A 19,717-nucleotide genomic window follows, 5' to 3' on the forward strand; every position below is an offset into this window, starting at 1 on the left:
TCCTCAAGGCTACTCTCTATTAGTAGCTTTGTGTTTCTCTTTACAATGCTAATAAATGCTATTTACCACAGTTTAGTAAAATGAGTCCAAAACAATTTCTTGCAATTTGATTGTCGGATTTTCATTTGACAATTTTTCGACAAAAATAAAGGATGGTGGACTTCTTATTTCAACATTTTTTTTCATTCTTAGGTATGTTATTTGAAGTTTATAATACAATTTTTTTGATATATAATATATATTATAATATTCGCCAGTACCGAAGGGTTCTTAACATTGCATTGCTTAAATAGCATTGAACATTGTTTATGTGATTTCCTGCTCCCTCTAACTGTAACAGTTCATTGTCAGTAGTAGGAACATTAGTGGAGACTGTGACATCAAGCTAGGACTAGATGGAGATAAAGTTTCTTCAAAGTTTGCCTCAATCTGATACAGAAGGACCATTCTCCAGCAGGCCCATCCAGGGACCTCAAAGACTCGGGAGTGAAGCTTTTTGCAAAACTATACTGTTCCAGTTCCCTATGTTTTGTTCATTATTTAATCCGTCGTAGGGTGTTACCAAATCTCTAAAAAAAATTAAGATTTCTTTGGTGTAAATTAATTTAAAAATGCATAGTAAAATAAAAATAAATGAATTTATATATAAGTATAATAGTTTCCCTGTATTAATGCTATTTTAAATGTAAAAGATTATCCTCTCTATAGGAGTAATTCATTTACTCCCAATAAAGTGATATAACAACCAAAGAATACATTTAAAGTTCTTTGCATATCAAAGGTTGCTGCTATAATATCTAAGTAAGAAAGAATGAGAAACACCACAAAACCTTTCACATACAAACCGTAGACTTAATTTGGCGAAGAAAGAATAAATAAATCATTTGACACTTTTACGAAAATAGTTCTTGTGATAAGCTTTAGTTAGAATAGTGATATATACATATATCAAATTAATTACTTATAAGACAATATGGATGATTTGGATGGATCTTTTTCATGGAGCATCCAAATATATGGATTGGAGACAACTCATAGTTCCATTCAACTCCTATGTGTTTATGACATAAAGATATACATCATGTTCAGGGATCTCATCTCTTTAGAAAAGGTTCTTGCACCTTACTCGATGGATGTCATCTGATTTCATGGAAGTATCATTCATTGTGCAGATGTCTTTATACATCGAAATTGGTTACTACATCAAAAACTGGTTCAAATACACATACGTCGATCTAGATCATTGTATACTTTCTATAAGAACTGAGGATATCTTTAATCCAGATTAAGTAACAAAGAGACTTATCCTTTATCTACAGTTCTTCCATTAAAACAACTTCCAAAGACTTCTCTAATTCGTTTCCAAACATTATTGGAAAACTCTTGCACTGATTTGAGTCCTTACGTGTCATTAATGTACATAACAAATACACAACTTATATCTATGACGTTGAGTCTATTTATAAGGCTTTATTATTTCTGTAATTCTAGACTTTTCATCTTTGCTTCCGATTTCATTATTACTTGTGAGTTATTAATTACATGTATGCCAAAATAGTTCATGGAACCTCTTACGTGATATATATACGTTAATAAATTAATTCTCAAATGATCTTATAACTTCAGTAGACTTATATTGGAAAATACAACATTTTTTTCAACATATTTGAAAAGTTAGTGAGTCGGAAGTATTTTTCTGAATTACAAAATCACTTGTCATCATATATGAGTATCACTCTCGATAGGATAAAGGATCTCCATATCAATATTTAATAAATAAATTATACTAAATCCTTAGGATGTGACAAAAACGATTGTTTTCGTTTTCAATTAAACAAACACTTGAAATTTATAACAAACCCCCATACCCTATATTCTCTTGCACGCTTTCTTCTCCTTATAGTTCCTATACATTCTTCGTTATATATATATATCCCTACCAATCAGGAGCCAGCTCAGAGCGTTCGCAGAGAATTTTTGCTTTTCGTCAAATGTTAAAATTTGAAGCTAAAATAAGAAGATTTTTTTTTAAATTCCAAAAAACAAGACCAAAAAAATCCTGCTTCTTTAATTGTTATACATCGATTAAAGCAACCGAGTGTCTCTCTCTCTCTGTTTCTGCCTCTGTATCTCTCTGTTTCTCATCTTCTTCTTTTCCTTCTTTTTCTTTTCTTTCTTCTTAGAGTGCTTGTCAAAAATAAAATTCCGCCATAGCGGCATATACTAGTGTACCCCACAGTACGACATGGTCTTGGAAGACTTTGTTGTTTCACTATTTTCTGTATTTCTTGTTAAACAATATCATAAAAATTTAAAAATTTCAACACTTAAAGTTAAACTCAAGAAATTTGTCCTTTAAAAAGATCAATATTGTAGCTGAAATGATTACAATGATTTGTGATCAGCTCGCCAAGTACTAGTTGAACTAAATATATGATTTCAAAGATTCTTAGAAAAATATTTATTTTATTTCATTTGTAATTAACACTTAGATGTTTGTATATGGTTTGATCAACTAATTTGTCCTCTATGACAAAAAAGAAAAAAATATCTTCAATTGTATAATTAAAAATAAACCATTTTTAATGTAATCTTCATTCTTTTATGTTTTAATATGACGCTCTGAGTTTTACCTATAGACCCGTGTTGCCAAAAATCAACTAAAGTCTCGTTCAATAATTTTTATTTTTCATATGTACACTCCTTTTTTTTTAATATGACGTATTGAGCTGTAATTACTCACGCTCGTTTTTAAAAACGAATCCTCGAAAAACAAACATAACAACAGAAAAGATTTGCATTAATGATATAGAATATATATAATAAGGTATTCTTTAAGAAACATATCCTGAAAAAGTAGTACTCAGTCATTCATAATGAATTTTAAAATACAAAGACTTTTTTAATAAATGATGGTAGGGTTTTAATTGTTGAATTCCAGGCGGGCCTTACTTTTTTCTCGGACAGTTGCACCTATATAGAATTGCAAAAGTTATTTGATGTATATGTTTCAATTGTAATTTTTGCCTCTAACCCATTAATATCAAAAATTCCCTAGCAGTAACTTTGACTCTTAGACAGTAGTGCATTTTCATTGACGACATACATTGCATCATAATTGAAGAAGAAGTCATCTTGAGGACTCAAGATTGATATGTTTACTACATAAAATGAACAAATTTCCAATAAATATTCATTAAACGTGAGGAGATGCCTTTATAAATAAGAAAGACACTTGCATTGAATACTACTTGATGCCAATGATAAATCGTGATATTTGAATATAGTCTATAACTTTTGTTTTGTGCGATAATTGTATTTTCAGGGATTGTAACTTTCCACCTGTTGGTCTGCCAATTAGCGTATAACAGCCAAACAATTTAACTGATAAATACCAAAATTTGCATGCATGCATATTGTTTATACGGATAAAATTGGATTACTTCGTATTTACGTTATAAAATTCAATGCAAAAGTGACAATATCTTGACGTGTGGATCCTCGTTTTACTTGTGTACACCCTAAGAAGAACCTACAGCCTCTTCAGAACTTTGCAGAATGAATTCTTATGATTCATAGACAAGGTCTATAAAAAGGTATATATGGTCCCTAAGCAGTCTGCGACAGACTCAGTAAATGTAATACTATAATATTTACTAATACTTCATCAGTGAAAATCTATCTGAACAATTAAATGAACATTCAAAAAATTCGTAAATACACTTGGAGATCCGTCTGATACAAAAAATAATTGAATAAATGTAATTAACTCACGAATAACTATTGTACAATTTCTCTATAATATTACTTACATTGGTGCAAATTTAAAGATCTAAGAAATTGAAACAAGCATTTTGCTTCTTTTAAATCTAATTATGGTGTTGAATCATAAATTTGGGGGAAATGTCCTGTAATTAATATCATACATGTGTATAATATTCCATATAATGAAAAAAGTTTTGATATCAACAAAAGTAGTAATGTAAGTGCAGAAAAGACTATTTTTGATAATATTTTAGTTCTATATTTTTCAGGCAACATAAGTTAATATTTTAAACACATATGTGGAGATTTTTTATTATAAAAAAAAATAACACTTTATTTTCTTTAGGTAAACTCTATATGTACGAGTGTAAGACTTGTAAATTCTAAGAACTATCGTTATGGAGAAAGAACAAATCGAAAAATGACAAGGTAACCCTAACGATTAAAAGAATGTTTGGTAGGAGAGCTGCTTAGCAGTCATGTCTTATTATAAGTGTAACCATAAGTAGGTATGAGAGAAATAATATAAACACAAATCCTACTCCTTATTCAGGGGCGTCTGCAGAGTTATATTTTAGGAGGAGCTAAGTTTTTGGATATTTTTAAATAGAAAAAATGGCAAAAATTTCATTTTTTAAGATTAAATTTTTTCAAAAAATTTCAAAAATTCGCATCCAGTCACAAAAATTTAATATTGTAGAAAAAACTTCAAAATTAATTTTGAAATATTCAATTTTTTCAAAAAAAAATTTTTTTCAAAAGTCCAAAGTGTTTACAAAAAGATAATTTTGTTACAAAAACATTTCATGAGTTAAATTTCAATTATTAAATTTTTGGGGGAAAAAAGTTCAAAAATTCACAACCATTTACAAAAAATTAAATTTTTGAAGAAAAAAAATCAAAAATTTACAGTGTTTACAAAAAAGATTTCATGTATAAAATTTATTGAAAAAAAATTATATTTTAATTTTTTTTTTGACTTTCTAGCTATTCATACAAAATTTAATATTTAGGAGAAAAAATTTATAAATAAAAATAAATTTTAAATATAATCTTTTTGAAAAAAAAAAATTAAAATATTAAATTTCTACCGAAAAGAAAAAAAACCTTAGAATGGTAGGGGGGACTACAGTCCCTCCAGCCCAACCCCTGTGGACGCCCTGGTATTTACTAAGAACTTAGGGAGCATTTGCTCCAATATCGATCTTTAATTCCACACTAAAGGCAACACAGAATTATTTTTACAACTTCCCAAGAAATCCTCAATAATACTCTTTGGCATTCATAAGCACAACCAATCATAATGACACTTTATAATGATCATTATTCTTTTCATTGTTGAGTTAAAAATATCTAACAGCTTAGGAAAATAAAAAACTGGTCAAATTGTCAATTATAAAAGATCTTACACGCTCAATAATGCTTCAAAGTTACAATTCTTTGTATATGCTAGAATAGGAATTCACTAAAGCTTTAAACCAAGTAGAAAATTCCACCGTTAGCCTGAGGAGATACAATGATGCAGTGTTTTAACACTTTTTCGCAAGATGTCGCTTTTCATATGACGTCACTTTGTCATTTTTTTACTACGGACTCGGATGTAATAAAGAGATGAATCATTGATGAAGTACGTTTGCTCACTCTCTTAAGTTACTATGAGTAAAGAAAAAATTATTTCATTCTTTGAATTTTCCTTTTTTGATTTATATCTACTCTTTTCAAAATTATATTTCGTGTCGTTACTAGTGTATCTGTATAGTGTCTTCATGTTATAAATTTTTCTTACCTATTAACTCAAAATAAAAAGATTATTGAAAAAAGTTAAAAGTTACATTTATTAGTAATTGATAAAATATGTATGCTGAATTGGTTAATGTCAAGTCATACATCCTCTTCAAGACACTAACATTATAATTGGATAAAATAAAAGACTTGACGTGACATATTTAATTATAATTAAGTAAAATATTAGTTGTTATCCGAACATGAACATTAGTTAAATTTATAGAATTTATATATATTAAAAATAGCAAGAAAAATATTTGAGTAAATGGAAGGTACGAATTAATTATAAATATAAAAGTGTTTTTCATTTGCTTAAATAAATCTTCATTAATTAAAGACAAAATTTTCTTTATGAATTAGGACAAAAAAAGAGACCCGAGATACTTTATCCTCAACAAGAGATGCTTTAATTCCAATATCTACGGAAGTGTAACAAAATGAAAATTTAGACGAAGAAGCAAACCGAACAAAACTATGGTTTATACTAGAGTAAAGTCGACTCCTTCCTTTAGTGGGAATCTCTCCATCCATATGGAACAATGAATATATTCAACGGTTGAAACAATGCCGGGACCCATTTACTTTCAGATTCAAATAAAATGCTCTAGATGTGAAATATAGGTATCATTAATAATTTGTTAATTAGGTATTACATCAATGAGAAGTTATAGCCGTAAAACTTAAATAAACTACAATTTGAAATTGAAATGCAATTTTACTTAGACAATTTTTAAAGCCTATGATCATTCTTCATTCATGAATCCCTGAAAGAGTGGACTTGTTTGTTCTCCAAGAATTAGGACCAAAGGAAGATACTTCTAACTTGATCATCCATCTCAAGAGATGCTTATTCAGAACTCCCTATTCTACGAGAAACGACGTGATGAATATTCATCCTAGAAAAACTACAAGGCTTCATAAGAGAGTAGAGTGGACTCCTTTATTGGAAAGGGGATTCCAGGATAGAAACAATGAAGAGATCCATTCATGATGAGTAGATAATTTTAATATTCAAAGTATACCTAATAGTAATTCATAATTATTTTATTTGAATTCGGGCGAAGCGCGGTATTAATTATATTTATGTTGTGATTTTATTTATCACGGGGGTATGACGTCATTATGAGGACATTGGAATCGTACACAATATAAGATAATGTTACATATTTGCTTGTTCACCCCCTTAAAAAATGGGATTACTCAAAAGATACCAAATCGAACTAAAGTCCTAGGAGATCCTTATTTTTTAAATAGATATTTTTTTAAATAAACAATGAAATATTTTTCTACAATATGAGCTATGTTACTCCTTATCACTATGAATGATGAATAAGTTATAATGGTCTCAAGAAGAGGGTCATTTTTCATCATTTTTATGCCTAAAAATGGAAATATATCGAGTTCAGAAGAGAATAATAATAAAAAAACAATTTTATAATCATAAAAGACATTTTTACATCAGTTTTATTCATCATACTTCAATTTGGTGATTGTCTTAATGATGAAAAATGTCTCTGAACGGTAGAAGTCTTGAATTACTATAATCTTAAATATTTTTGAAGCCTGACGACCCAGAGAAGAAACTGAGATCAGTTTTGGATTTTGCGCTGAAAGATCAATTATAGTATAGGCTTAATTTTATCGGTGAAAATTTGGTGTTCCCCTGTGTTATATATGAAAAAATAATGCAGAATAAGCATCATAATCTTTGAAGTATAATAAACAAATTATTGTGTTGACAAAACTCCATATTATAAGAATCTTCTTTAGTTGAGTTTAGTCCGTCTTCCGGACTTCGAATGTGCATCTTCTAAAAAGTAAAATATATTAGATAACATTATAACTCCTAATTATATATACAAATAATAACTAAACAGTATTACGTTCGCGCCCCGGTGATTCCTAGAGAAAGAAATATACTATATGTGTATGGATTTCACCAAAAGATTTCTAGGTTAGATGGAGTAATTTTAATACTATAATATTTATTAATACTTAATCAGAGCAACTCCATCTAGCCAATTAAAGGAACATTAAAAAAAAAACAATATTTCTAGCGAAGAAAAAAAGTTTGGGTGCACCAATACATTTTTCAGCTCTTGATCGCGTGGGTTCTCGTTTCGCTACTTGGTTATAAGCTTTAGATTTCACAACCAATTGGTTGCAAGTACTTATAGTTGCAGGATTTTAAAATGTTTATCACTTACGATGTACCAAGGTTAACAGAAATACAAGGTCATACCATCATGTAATCGGGCTTGCTAGAAATTTCAATTTGATGTATCGTACCGACTGCTGGGTCTGAGAGGAAGATTTTGACGTCGTAGAAAATAGAAAGGGTACAAAATACAAATTCACAAAAGGACACAATTAAGAAGCGGGACTACGTTGTGGGCCAAGAGAGAGAAGTTTGGCATCCTCGGAATATGATATTATATCTTATTTACATTTTACAATATATCTATTATTACTATTTGATTATTATTATTACGATAATGATACCTATTTGTCATTCCGAAAAAGTATAATGTATTCGCGCAATAAAATTGTCAGTTGTGCAGTTGCCATTTGTGATTCTTCTAACCACACAATTTATCATCATTTTCCAAAGGATCCCTCAAGGAAGAAAAAATGGGCAAGTGCTTGCCATCGAAAGAACCCCTTAGGAAAATACTCTAGAATTTGTGAGAATGATTTTGAGGAAAATGCTTATAAAAGGGACTTAAAAGGTGAATTGCTGGTACTACGTTTAAAAAGAAAATTGAAAGAAGATGATATCCCTTCCAGAGGTCTCATACCTGGAGAAGGATTTGAGCAAGCTCAAGGAAAACGAAATGAATTAAAATAGTGGATCATTTTGAAGGAGATTCTAATTAAATATATTTGGAGACATTAGACAAATCATGCCAAACCAACGTAAAATCAACTCAAACACTTGTGTTAGAAAAGATTAACGCATCTAATGAAGCATGTGTATCCCGGATTATACAAATTAGTATGGCTTATAATACCAGAAAAGATCCACTCATTCTAGAACTCGAGTCACTAAGAAAATAGAGTGCAGATTTACACGAAAAAGTGAAAATCCTTCAATCAGAAAATAGATTATTAAAATCCAAATCTAATTTTAAGGAAGCGATGAAAGGAGAACTGGAAAAGAGATTTACTGAATCTCAATGTGAACTCATTATCAGTGGGAAGAGGTTTGGAAAATGAAATGAGGAGGATTTTGATAAAGGACTGATACTGAAGTCTCTTTCCTCAAAAGCCTACTGTTACATTCAATCCAGTGGTCTACTTCCGGTTCCTAGTGTAAAAACCCTCAAACGGTGGATCCGAAATTTTAAAAAAGCTCCTGGAATACAATCAAATATTATTAAAATTATCGCTCAACAAATCAAATCCAACGAAACTCCTAATGGAAACTTAGCTGTCTTGTGATTTGATGAGATGAAGCTCCCGACCAATATCAAAAATGGACTTTGGATGTGCCTATGGAGTAAATTTGGATCTACAAAAGGATATTGTCCAAAACATGATAAATGTAATTGGAACAATGAAGCAAATTAAGAGAAATAAAAATGGTGAAGTGGTGTTGCCTAAGTCATCTGCTTTGAAGTCCTACCAAAAGGGCAGAAGTATTTCTTCAAAATCTTAGTTATCATTGCATCAATACATAAATAATGAAATTGGCCTCCCATATATTTTGACATCTCGTTTAAATCAAGATTGTCTTGAAAACTTTTTCTCATGCTAATGCGGTAGAGGCCATGGATCGATTTCGGATACTCGTAATAAGTGGCTAGGAAAAAATGGTTGTTGAGAATGCTCCCGTCAGATATGAAGGAGACCAAAGTTTTGTTTCTATGTTTCAACAAATTACAGGCTGTAGTATCACCCATGAATTTGAAGTAATTATAATTGCTGGTATGTGAATTTTGTTTTTTTATTAGTAATCACTCTTAAGAATAAAGTAATCCTCAGTCGTACCAACATATTAAAATAACTTCTCGAACTCTAATTATTATTCTTTCATTCTGTAGGAGAGAACACGTTATATAAACTGATATAGGTATTGATGTATTGTGTAGTTACGTGACATTGAGCTCATGGATAACAGAGATTAACTCTGGGGATTTCTTATGTAGATATCTACTCAATATTATGTATGTGATGTTTGTATGACCACGGATTAGCAAGTTTCTCTTAGTATGTGCACAATAAAATAATTCGTAATAAATGGGAAGAAGAGGATTAGCGAATTTGTCTTAGTATTTTTGGTATATGCGTAATAAAGTATGTAATACGGGTACATCAAAGTCTTGTATATTATTAAAGAAAATTTGTCTTTTAGCCGACTCCGAATTACTCCAGGCAATGCCGGGTACTACCACTAGTATATAATAACCCAAATTATATAAGTAACTGTACCACGATGTTTATAATTTTTGGAGCAAAGCCCCCACTCCTAACTCCTTTGTAGGGACCACTAAAATGATTTTTTTTTCAAAGGTTTTATTGAACTGTGAATTAGGTCCAATTTCACTTCAGCGTTAATATTGTACATAATATATGTATGTTTTTAATTATTAAATTGGTTAAATGAGAATATATCTCTGTGTATATATAAAAGAGAATATGTATGTATATCATTTATGAATGCCACACCGTTAAACCTAGGAGGCTTAAATTTTGCATGGGTCCCTCTTTTTGAAACTGGTCAGAGTAAGAAGGGGGTGTCGATTTCGGGGGGTCATACAAGTGGGGCTTGTGCTATACCTTAAACACAGAAACCGTTGTTCGCAGCTCAAAGAGACTAGGGGTTAGGGGGTTGAGTTATTATTCAAAATGTGATTGTCATTTGAATAAACAACTATAGGAATAACTATGTTTTCTAAATTTATTCAAAATCATAAAGTTATGGGCAAAAAAAAGAAATTCGGTGAAAATTGCAATTTCATTTTTTTCAAGCGCAAAAAAATGAAGTTCGAATGAAATATTGGATTATTACATTAAAGAAAAATTGTAGAAATTTGTAGATATATATATATATATATGTATGCTTATCAATATGACTCATAAAAAATGATGTTTATCCAAAATATCTGTCATTTTTTAAATAATTTTTCCATTTTCTTTCTTATTTTTCATCAAACATCAATTTTGAATTTTTAAAAAGAAATTAATATAAAATTTTAGACTTCAACTTTACAAGAATATAGTATTTTCAATTTCCATAACATTTTATTTCATAATTTTTGTAATATTTGCAAAAATGAAACAGTTATCGAGGATTCTTTTTGCTACAACATTATTATTCATAACTTTTTTTGTTTTTTGCAAGTACCAAAAAAATATTGGTAGGTTTGTAATCCTCTTAATAATTCCGAGAAATGATATTTACAACCTTTTTTGCAAAATTAGTACAAAAAAGTATTTTGCAATTTTCTTCACAAATTTCGATTTGAGAATTTTTTGAATTAAATAAAAAATGGAAGTCTCATGTAGATAATTTTTTTGATGCATTAACCCATTATTTCTCGAGTTTAGAAATCGTTTGAATTTTTTGGTGAAATTTTGATGAGTAGCTTCTATTAGTACATATATTAATATTCTATTTTTTTTATTTATTAAAATTTACACTTGTGTCGTTGGTGGGTACGTACACATATATACGCTTGGGAAGATCTTCTACAACAATATTTATAAATTAAAATGATGCTTTGATAATAAATAATGTTATGATTAATTTTCGTATTCTTTTATTCCAAGTTAACTTTATTTTGATAAATATAATAAAAAATATTTTCTAATATACATATATACTATGTACAAGTTTTGAATATGATATTTTTCCAAACAATTTGCGCACAAACCCACGTCACACTATTTGCATCTTGGCGAACAAGATGCACAAAAATTTCGTTTATTTGTTTTAACAATTAGATGCCCTACATTGTCGTAATGTAGAGAATAAATATTTGCCTTATGCTTTAATTTGTCAGTATAGTGGTGTTTATATTTTCACCATGATTGTTTACCAAGATTATGTACAAGCTCGTGTAAAATCAAGTTATGAAATATTTTGTCTCTCTTTTGAATTTAAAATTACAGAACTATTTCTTTAAAGACAATGAGCTTGAACAATTTTCACATTTAAAAACCAATTATATATTCCAAATCAGCATGATGGTCAATTGGTTCAATTATGCCTAATGAAATCATGAATTGTATTTCTTTTTCAGAAGCATTTCGGAACGCAAATGTAATGATTCGTGCAGTGGCAATTTTCATAGGGCGAATATCCAGATTGTCTTTCAAGAATATTAGCATAGAAGGACCCCTAAAATACCTTAGGATTTTCTGAAGATTGAAAAACAGAATCAAATTCACCATTGATACTTTGTACTTCACTTTTTTATATTTTGGAGAGAGATATCTCCCGTCGTCTATACTGTCTTACGGATGATAGATTCATTTGGAGATACTTGAATGACTTGTGGAAAAGATTCAGGTATAGTCCTCATTTTTTGTAGACCATGCCATGAAACAATTAATTAATCTTGCAGATCCTGAGTAACATAATCTGTGATGTCTGTTTCAGAGACTTCACCATTTTTGATAATAAGAAATCGGCGCCCATGCATCTCAAGATTGAATTGTTCTCCGCTATGATTGAGATTCTTTTAGCTGAGTCTATTTCGATGTTGTACTCCAATACCAAGTCATGAGAAATAAGAGACTCAGTAGCTCATGTATGAGGCAGAGCTTTCATAATAAAAGTTTGTCCTAACCTTCGATAAACTTCAGCCTCAAGATATGGAGTGACGTGATCGATGGATGAAGTTTTCACTTGGATCGTCGACATTTTGATTGGCTTGGCCTTGCCCTGCACTGTACACTTTCGTTAGGTTTTATGGAAGTTTTTGAGAGTTTTAGGATCAATACCCTTAATTTTTTGACTGTTTCAGTAACCTCTTCAAGAATCCTCAGTCTTGCCCTCTTCTTCTCATTCTAACTCAGAGTTGAATCTTTTCTCCATTTCTTGTAAGGCATCCTCGACTTTGGATGAATTGAACTTTCTTCATCATATCCTCGGTTCTTTCTTCCAATATTAAGGACTCCACTCCTCCCATAAAGTTCATAAGTGCTGTAATTTGACGAGTTACATTCGCCTCAAATCGTGGATAATTTACTTTATTTAGGTTGCGCCATTTTAGGTTATCAACTTACGACGTTTCAATTGATAGACGATTCTATTGACACTAACACAAATATATTCTTTACAAGATACATTCTAACATTATATATACAACAGTTTCATTCTCATTAATCTTTTTATTTATGATAACCTCACATTGACAAAACATGCAACGGCTCATACACTATGACGTCAGTATTAAAAAAACGTGGTGGAAGTCAAACATAAGTTTGGTTCACGCGTTATGAAATAACCTTGTATTTATATTAACTTTTGCTTGAAGAGAGAACATGTAACTTATAAGTATAAAGTCATCGCTAGTACGGGAAAGACGAAAAGTAACACTGAAGATTTGTTTCTGAATTATAAGTGTAAGTCCGTATTGGACTCGGAGTTGGATTGAGGATCGACATTGGAGTAATTTCTGCTTATATCTTTGCTATAAACAGAGTGGGGTTTGTTTGTATTTTCTTCATCTCATAGCTGCTCGTAGCTAATTTAATAAAACGTTATGACAGCTAAGCTGCTCTCCTCCAGGGCTCCCACTAAAAATCCCTACATTTCCCTAGGCATACATTCGTCATAAATGTCTATTGATGACGTAGAAAACAAATTCCTAAAATATTTAAATTACGCCCGAATGTTTATGAACAGAAACTGAAATATTTTTATTTTAAATTATATAGTTAAATACCACAGAATTCTAAGTGAATGGAAGACAGAAGGCTTCTTTTCCGGCAAAAAGAAAAGAATACAGTCCTTAATGAGGGTGAGTGCTATATTTTGGTTATGAAACTGATTCCGCGAATCTCTCCAGTTGACTTCATTCTTCCCTCTAGAACGAATATACTTTCTGATTATTCAAGGGTTTCCTCACTCTTTTTTCAGCATGGTGATTTGTCTGTAAGTCTATTAACAAATGAAGGGAATTCGAAAATACTAGATAAAGCCACAGAGGACTCGGGAACAAACTTCAATACCGTTATTTGGTGCCTGTTGCTGTTCATAACAAATCTTCTAAAATATATCTCCCTTCAGGCATGGAAACGTCAAAGATACGCTTCTAAAGCCACTATGTCTGCTAGGATATCAAGTGAAAATGAAGACATCATTTAAACAGAGCAAGCTTTTTTCCTAGCGCACTGTGTCATTGATTTCAATAACTGTTGTTCAAATTGTCAATTAAACGCTTCCAAGTAACATCCATTCAATAATACAACTGAAGACTTACTTTAATTTTACAACCTTTTAGAATTATCTGTAGAATTCAAAGTAACCTAATGCTTATCCATGACATTTTAACAGAAAACTAAACCCGAAAATTTACCTAGAAGATATTTTCATTGCTATAAAAATTATATATATCATGGAAGAGGAAGAGTAGACTGAAGAAGTTACTTTTACTTAAATATCCGTTATGTTCGTCGTTTCTGCCTATGGTAACCAAACCACTGTTCTCGAGACTAAAATGTAACTTCCGATAAATACAGCTCTTGGCTTAAAAAAAAAGGTGTAGTTGGAGTAACTTACTTTACTTTTTATAAAGTTGTGTAAATATACCTTATCCATAATCTCATAATGAGGCTATAAAATTATTCCTTTATAACTTGTGGTTTACTTCCACAAGTCATCAAGTAGTTATGTTTAAAAAACTAAGTTAAATTTAAAAGTAAATTCATTAATATATTGATTTCAAGAATTCAGAGGTATACTTAACCAATTATTTTGCTTATTTGATTTAAAGAATAGAATATTTAAATACATATATCTAATTTAGATAAACATTAGAACATGATGAAGAAATTTCATAAACAAAATAAAGAAATTTGAAACACAAAATAAAGAAATTTAAAATTAAAGAAATAATTATTTTAAAGTACATCTATAATTTAGACTAGAAAAGATAGAAAATATACAGGAATCACGAGTATTTACGCTAGTAATATACCTAGGATGAATATTTTAAGTACGCTGTTTGAATTATTTAAATTTCAAGATTAAGAGTTATAAATCCTTTTATTAAAAAAAGTTCTATTAATTAATTAGAAAAAAATAAACAAAAGGGGCGAGTGAGAGGCGTTAATTGTTAAGTTGAGCCTTAAGAATTATTTTCTCAGGAGTAAATAGGACGGAGGATGGATGTCCTGGGAGTAGAATCTTGGGGTAGTTTTTCCAAGCAAAGAAATAGTTGTCATATAATAACATTCATTATTATTATAAAAAATAGCAGAGGTAGGAGATAGTTCCTATATTGGAAATAAAAATTGCTCTGGAGTGACGGATGTATTCATTCTAGAGACTGGTTAGAAGTTACCATCACGATCCTTGATGTTAATTTGTATGTTCATAAAAAATGAAAAAAATGAATGATGCTTCCATTAAATAAAAATGTGAGCGACTGATGTATTTTTTAAGTGATGATCTACGAGATTGGAAGTTACTATATCGGGAATTTATGTTAAAATGTATCTCCACAGTGTATCCACTCGTTAAAGGGGATGAGAGCCAATGAGTAAGACAAAGATCTGGCTTCGAAGGGTCGAGATTCATAAACATCAAAGCGTATTCCTAGGATATTGAAATGAGAAGATATGGATTGATTGAAATAATGGGTGGATAAAGATCCATTATACGAATGCTCTGTCGAACATATCTATATAAATTATCGATAAACCAAAACTATCGAGCCACTCCATTCAAACTCTTCCCTCTAATAGTTATGTTATGATTTATTAAGTACCTTTATCTAATGAGGTTGCGTGGGGATTAACATTCGAAGTTACTAAAGGAAAAGTAAAGATAAAATATCCTTACGTAGGGATAAGCGTAGGGAATTATTTTCCTTCAATAATTTATATAACTTATCCTTACAACAGATTAAATTCCCAACGAGTGGCATCACTGCTCTCCTCTCAAACATTCTTCAAATTGTCAAAATTACAGTAATAATTTTCGGTGTTTTTTTGTATATCAGACCGTTGGTTAGTATTAATTTCATCTAAGTTAATGTTATTGCCATTGGTGCTAGTGAATATAAGAACTGCCAAATAAGATATTCTTACATTGATAAAAGACAATACTCGGAGTAATGCAAAAACTATTTGAATGTAAGCTGACCATAAAAATGTAGATATTGTACTTATTTCAATCAAATGAATTTTGCATTATTCAACATGAGAAGTTATTCTCCGTTAATAATGTACATTGATACAAGTATTATTTAATGTGGAACAAAAAACCTACTAAAATGTAACTCCACGGTACTTTTGAGTTGTACTTCACAACCTCGTCAACGAAATAAAATATTAGTCGTTGAATTGTTCTTAAATAAACTAATTAGATTCAATATTTAAAAATAGAATTATCCATGTATAACAATTATATCTTTCTTATATTTTCCAGAAAGAAATTAAGAATTGCATATATATTTTTTCATTTGAAATTTGCACATAGAAAAATCTACAACCAGGTATTCTTTTTTTACATTAGTATTTTACTCTCTCAAAATAATCGTTTATAAAGAAATTATGAATTCCTATTTGCTGATGATTATATTTTGGATCTAATAATTTCTTATTGAATATTTTACGTACTTTGATTTTATGAATTTCGGAACTTTTTTTTAGTCAAAAAAGATTAATAAAAAGTGGTAAAGTACTGATACATATTTTTGTATGGAAACATCACAAAAAATACAGATATATTAGCACAACTAAATATATGACAATTCCTATCTTATTTAACTAAAACTTATTGAAGAATATTAAAATCAAAAAAATGATTTGTAAATAATTCAATTATTTAAGTTAAAATTTTAGACGCTAGTGCCTGTGCGTAGATTTTTCGACCCTCCAATATATCGAGCGAAATTGTGTAAAACTTTTAAGCATTCGGCTCTAATGTGTTAATAGAGTGGGAGTAATCAATGATATTGAGAATTATTTAATAATATTATAATTTACCAAAGGAGAAATAATGAGGAAATTAAATTTGATTGTAGTAAAAACTGGATCACTATTTTGAATTGGATCTACAGAATATATGTATTTTCAAATTTATTTAAAAAAACAAATTACACATAAATATTGCTTTACTTGACATGCTATACCTATAACTATATGTTTAAAGATCAGATATGTAACAAAAGATGTAATATAACTATGGTTTTTTAGTCTCCAAGAGAACCATTTCCAATTATTCATATATATTATCAAGGATCCAGTTCAAAAATTGATCCACCTTAGTATAAATAGCAGGTACACCTTTTTGTCCACATCTTCGAGGACCGAAACTAACAACTCCAATGGTCGTCCATGTTCCAGTGGATCGATCTTCGAGCATGAGAGAAGAGCCGGAATCTCCTCCACATGAGTCCCTACCCATATCCCCTCCTGCACAAAGTTGAGTGTTTCCTTCAGATAAATTCGATCCATAACTTTGATATATGTCCTTGCATTTATCAAATGGGAAAATATCAAGTTCAAGATACTGAAGAACCTTTGGAAATTTTCTTCCTTGTAAAATTATGAGTGTATGTAGTTTTTATTGAATTAACTAAGTTTATATGCTATAAATAAATTAATCTAATATTTTCACTCACCTCTTCTGTCTGTTGCACCCCAACCAGCTACAAAAATAAAGGGTCGTTCTGTTTTTCCCATATAAGTTCTTTCAAAGTTGTCTTCAAACGGAAGGCAAATAGCATTAACGAAACCTGGGATTAATATTAGTCTCAGATATATAAAATTTATCCTCATAGTAAATACAATTTTAAAACACGAATAATTAATATATGTAGGGAGTTCTATATTTAAACTATTTTAGCACATTAATTCCTAATACCGTTTTCAATATAAGACTTATCAAGTCGTATCAAAGCAATATCGTTCAAGAGATTAGGATGTCCTGTATAATTAGGATGAGTAACTACTTCTTCCACTCCAAAATTTTGAGCCTCCGGTGCACAAATGCCTCCTGAGCAATCTCTGGCTTTGGTTAAATCATATTCTCCTAGCCTTACAGTTACTCTATTTCAAAATATATCAAGACAAAAGGTTAATTCAATAAAAGAATGATATTAGCTTACGGGCCACGCCTTCCTTTAGGTATCCCCTCTATACAGTGAGCAGCAGTCAGAACATAGCTTTGAAAATTTAATTTTATTATTACATAAATATGTAATATAAGTAAATTAATGTACCGTTCTCCAATCAAAACCCCTCCACATTCATAAACTATACCCAGTAGAGCTCCATATTTTGGATGTCTTCTTTCATAGCCAATGTTTGCTATAGCCGGAAATTGCCCTAGAAGGGCATCTCTTCCCCCGACGATTCGAGATTTTATACTTGGAGTCCTACTTCTACCACATTTAGATTTTGGTGCTAGGATATGACGGTTTGGATGATTCAATATTCTCAGTGAACTGTAATTTCAAAATTTACTTGTTTGATTATATTATTAAAACAGAATGTAAGGAATATTGAAAAAAGATTTTTTTAAATTGATCTCTCTTCCTAAAAATTCAATCCGGTACTTCATATTTCTTTTTCTAAATTACATACGGAGTTCGTTGTAACATCGATGAAAATGTCTTTGGCTGATCGTACCTATCATCATAACTTTGTTCATATTTGGAAGGGCAACACACTCTAAAAGCATCGTTTCCCACTGTATGATCATCGCATCTCCATGAATTTATGACTAGATACCAAGCTCCGTTTACTAAATGTCTTGTACTTGCAAAAAGACGGATCAAACTTAAAAATTCTGGGCATTCATTGTAAGGGACACAGGTATTTGCATCTGTACATCCACAACTATCTATAAGAGAAGAGTAATATGAATTAATGGGGGTCACTTTACCATAACTACGTAGAATAAGATTTTCAACTATCCCTCACAACGATATTACGAGTTGCTTTAAAAAATAAATAGAATTGTTGTAGAATATAGATATCACTTTTAGAAATGAGAAAGAACAAACTTTACAAAGCATCATTGAGCTTTTGAGAATTAAATTACCATATGGCACTATGTCACGATATACTGAAACATCAGAGCAAAGACAGCAAACGTAATCCCCGTGTTCACAAATGAATGTTGCTGAAAAGGCTTCTGTTACACTCACTAAAGCCGGTCTCTTAATTTGTTCCTGAATTTTCTGTCCGTGAGTACACTTTGATGGTCTAACACAATAGCCTCTTTTTCCAGAGGGATAAGTGCAGCCTTTAATTTCTTCAGCTTTTGCAAGATGATCATAGATACGGAGTAGGAAGATAAGGATCAGTAACATTCTTATGTAACTTGTTAGTTTATGTATGTCAAAAATGCGTCTTCTTCTCAATCAATTATATCACGAAAAGCAAAAAGGCTTTCATTATACTTATTTGAATTCATTTAAATTTTACAAAGGAAACAAGGAGGAAAAAAAATTCTCTCTCGTTCTTCTTCATTAATACAAAATTAATTTTTTAGACATTATAAATTATGAGGCTATTTATGCACTAATTATAGCCATAAAATATTTTAACATTTTGCATTTTAATTGCTTTTTATTTCTATTTGAGGAAATCACAAAAATGATGCATGAAAATACTAAAACATTTTTCTCAATTAACTTAAAATGGCTTCGAAGATCAAATCCTTTTTGTAGTCAAATTCCATTGATATTAAGTCTTCAAAAATTATTATCATTTATATCACTTTCAACCAACTATTATAACTATTATGTTATGCTTTGCTTATTACTTAATATTTCTTCATGTTACGCATTTGTGCATATGGTGCCTACTAGTGATGTGCTACGAGATGAATTTTGTTACATGAGTATTCTCGAATTTCTGGAAAAAAAACATTCGAGGAATTAAGAACTTTACTCGTTACTCGCTTGAATACTCGTTGCTCCCCTGAATACTAGTTACTTCCCTGAATACTCGTTACTCTCCCTAACACTTTTGATCTCTA

The 19,717-nt window shown here is 30.3% G+C and overlaps 1 protein-coding gene across 3 annotated transcripts; it reads right to left on the reverse strand.

Moving 5' to 3' along the window:
* Positions 1-16,740: 16,740 nt before the first annotated feature.
* LOC121131854 (CLIP domain-containing serine protease B4) lies at positions 16,741-19,169 on the reverse strand. Of its 3 annotated transcripts, none has more exons than XM_040727244.2 (7): positions 18,776-19,169; positions 18,316-18,574; positions 17,952-18,176; positions 17,838-17,894; positions 17,594-17,778; positions 17,352-17,465; positions 16,741-17,261 (listed from the first exon to the last, which is right to left on the reverse strand). In XM_040727244.2, exons 1-7 carry the CDS (start codon positions 19,044-19,046, stop codon positions 16,975-16,977), a joined length of 1,398 nt encoding a protein of 465 aa, XP_040583178.1. In that variant the 5' UTR covers positions 19,047-19,169; the 3' UTR covers positions 16,741-16,974. The 3 variants fall into 3 exon arrangements, with proteins under 3 accessions (XP_040583178.1, XP_040583179.1, XP_040583177.1); XM_040727245.2 differs by having other exon boundaries at positions 16,741-17,265; positions 18,361-18,574; positions 18,776-19,166; XM_040727243.2 differs by having other exon boundaries at positions 16,741-17,265; positions 18,776-19,165.
* Positions 19,170-19,717: the final 548 nt, after the last annotated feature.

This window comes from Lepeophtheirus salmonis, chromosome 1 (assembly GCF_016086655.4).
Source record: "Lepeophtheirus salmonis chromosome 1, UVic_Lsal_1.4, whole genome shotgun sequence".
Lineage (NCBI taxonomy): Eukaryota > Metazoa > Arthropoda > Copepoda > Siphonostomatoida > Caligidae > Lepeophtheirus > Lepeophtheirus salmonis.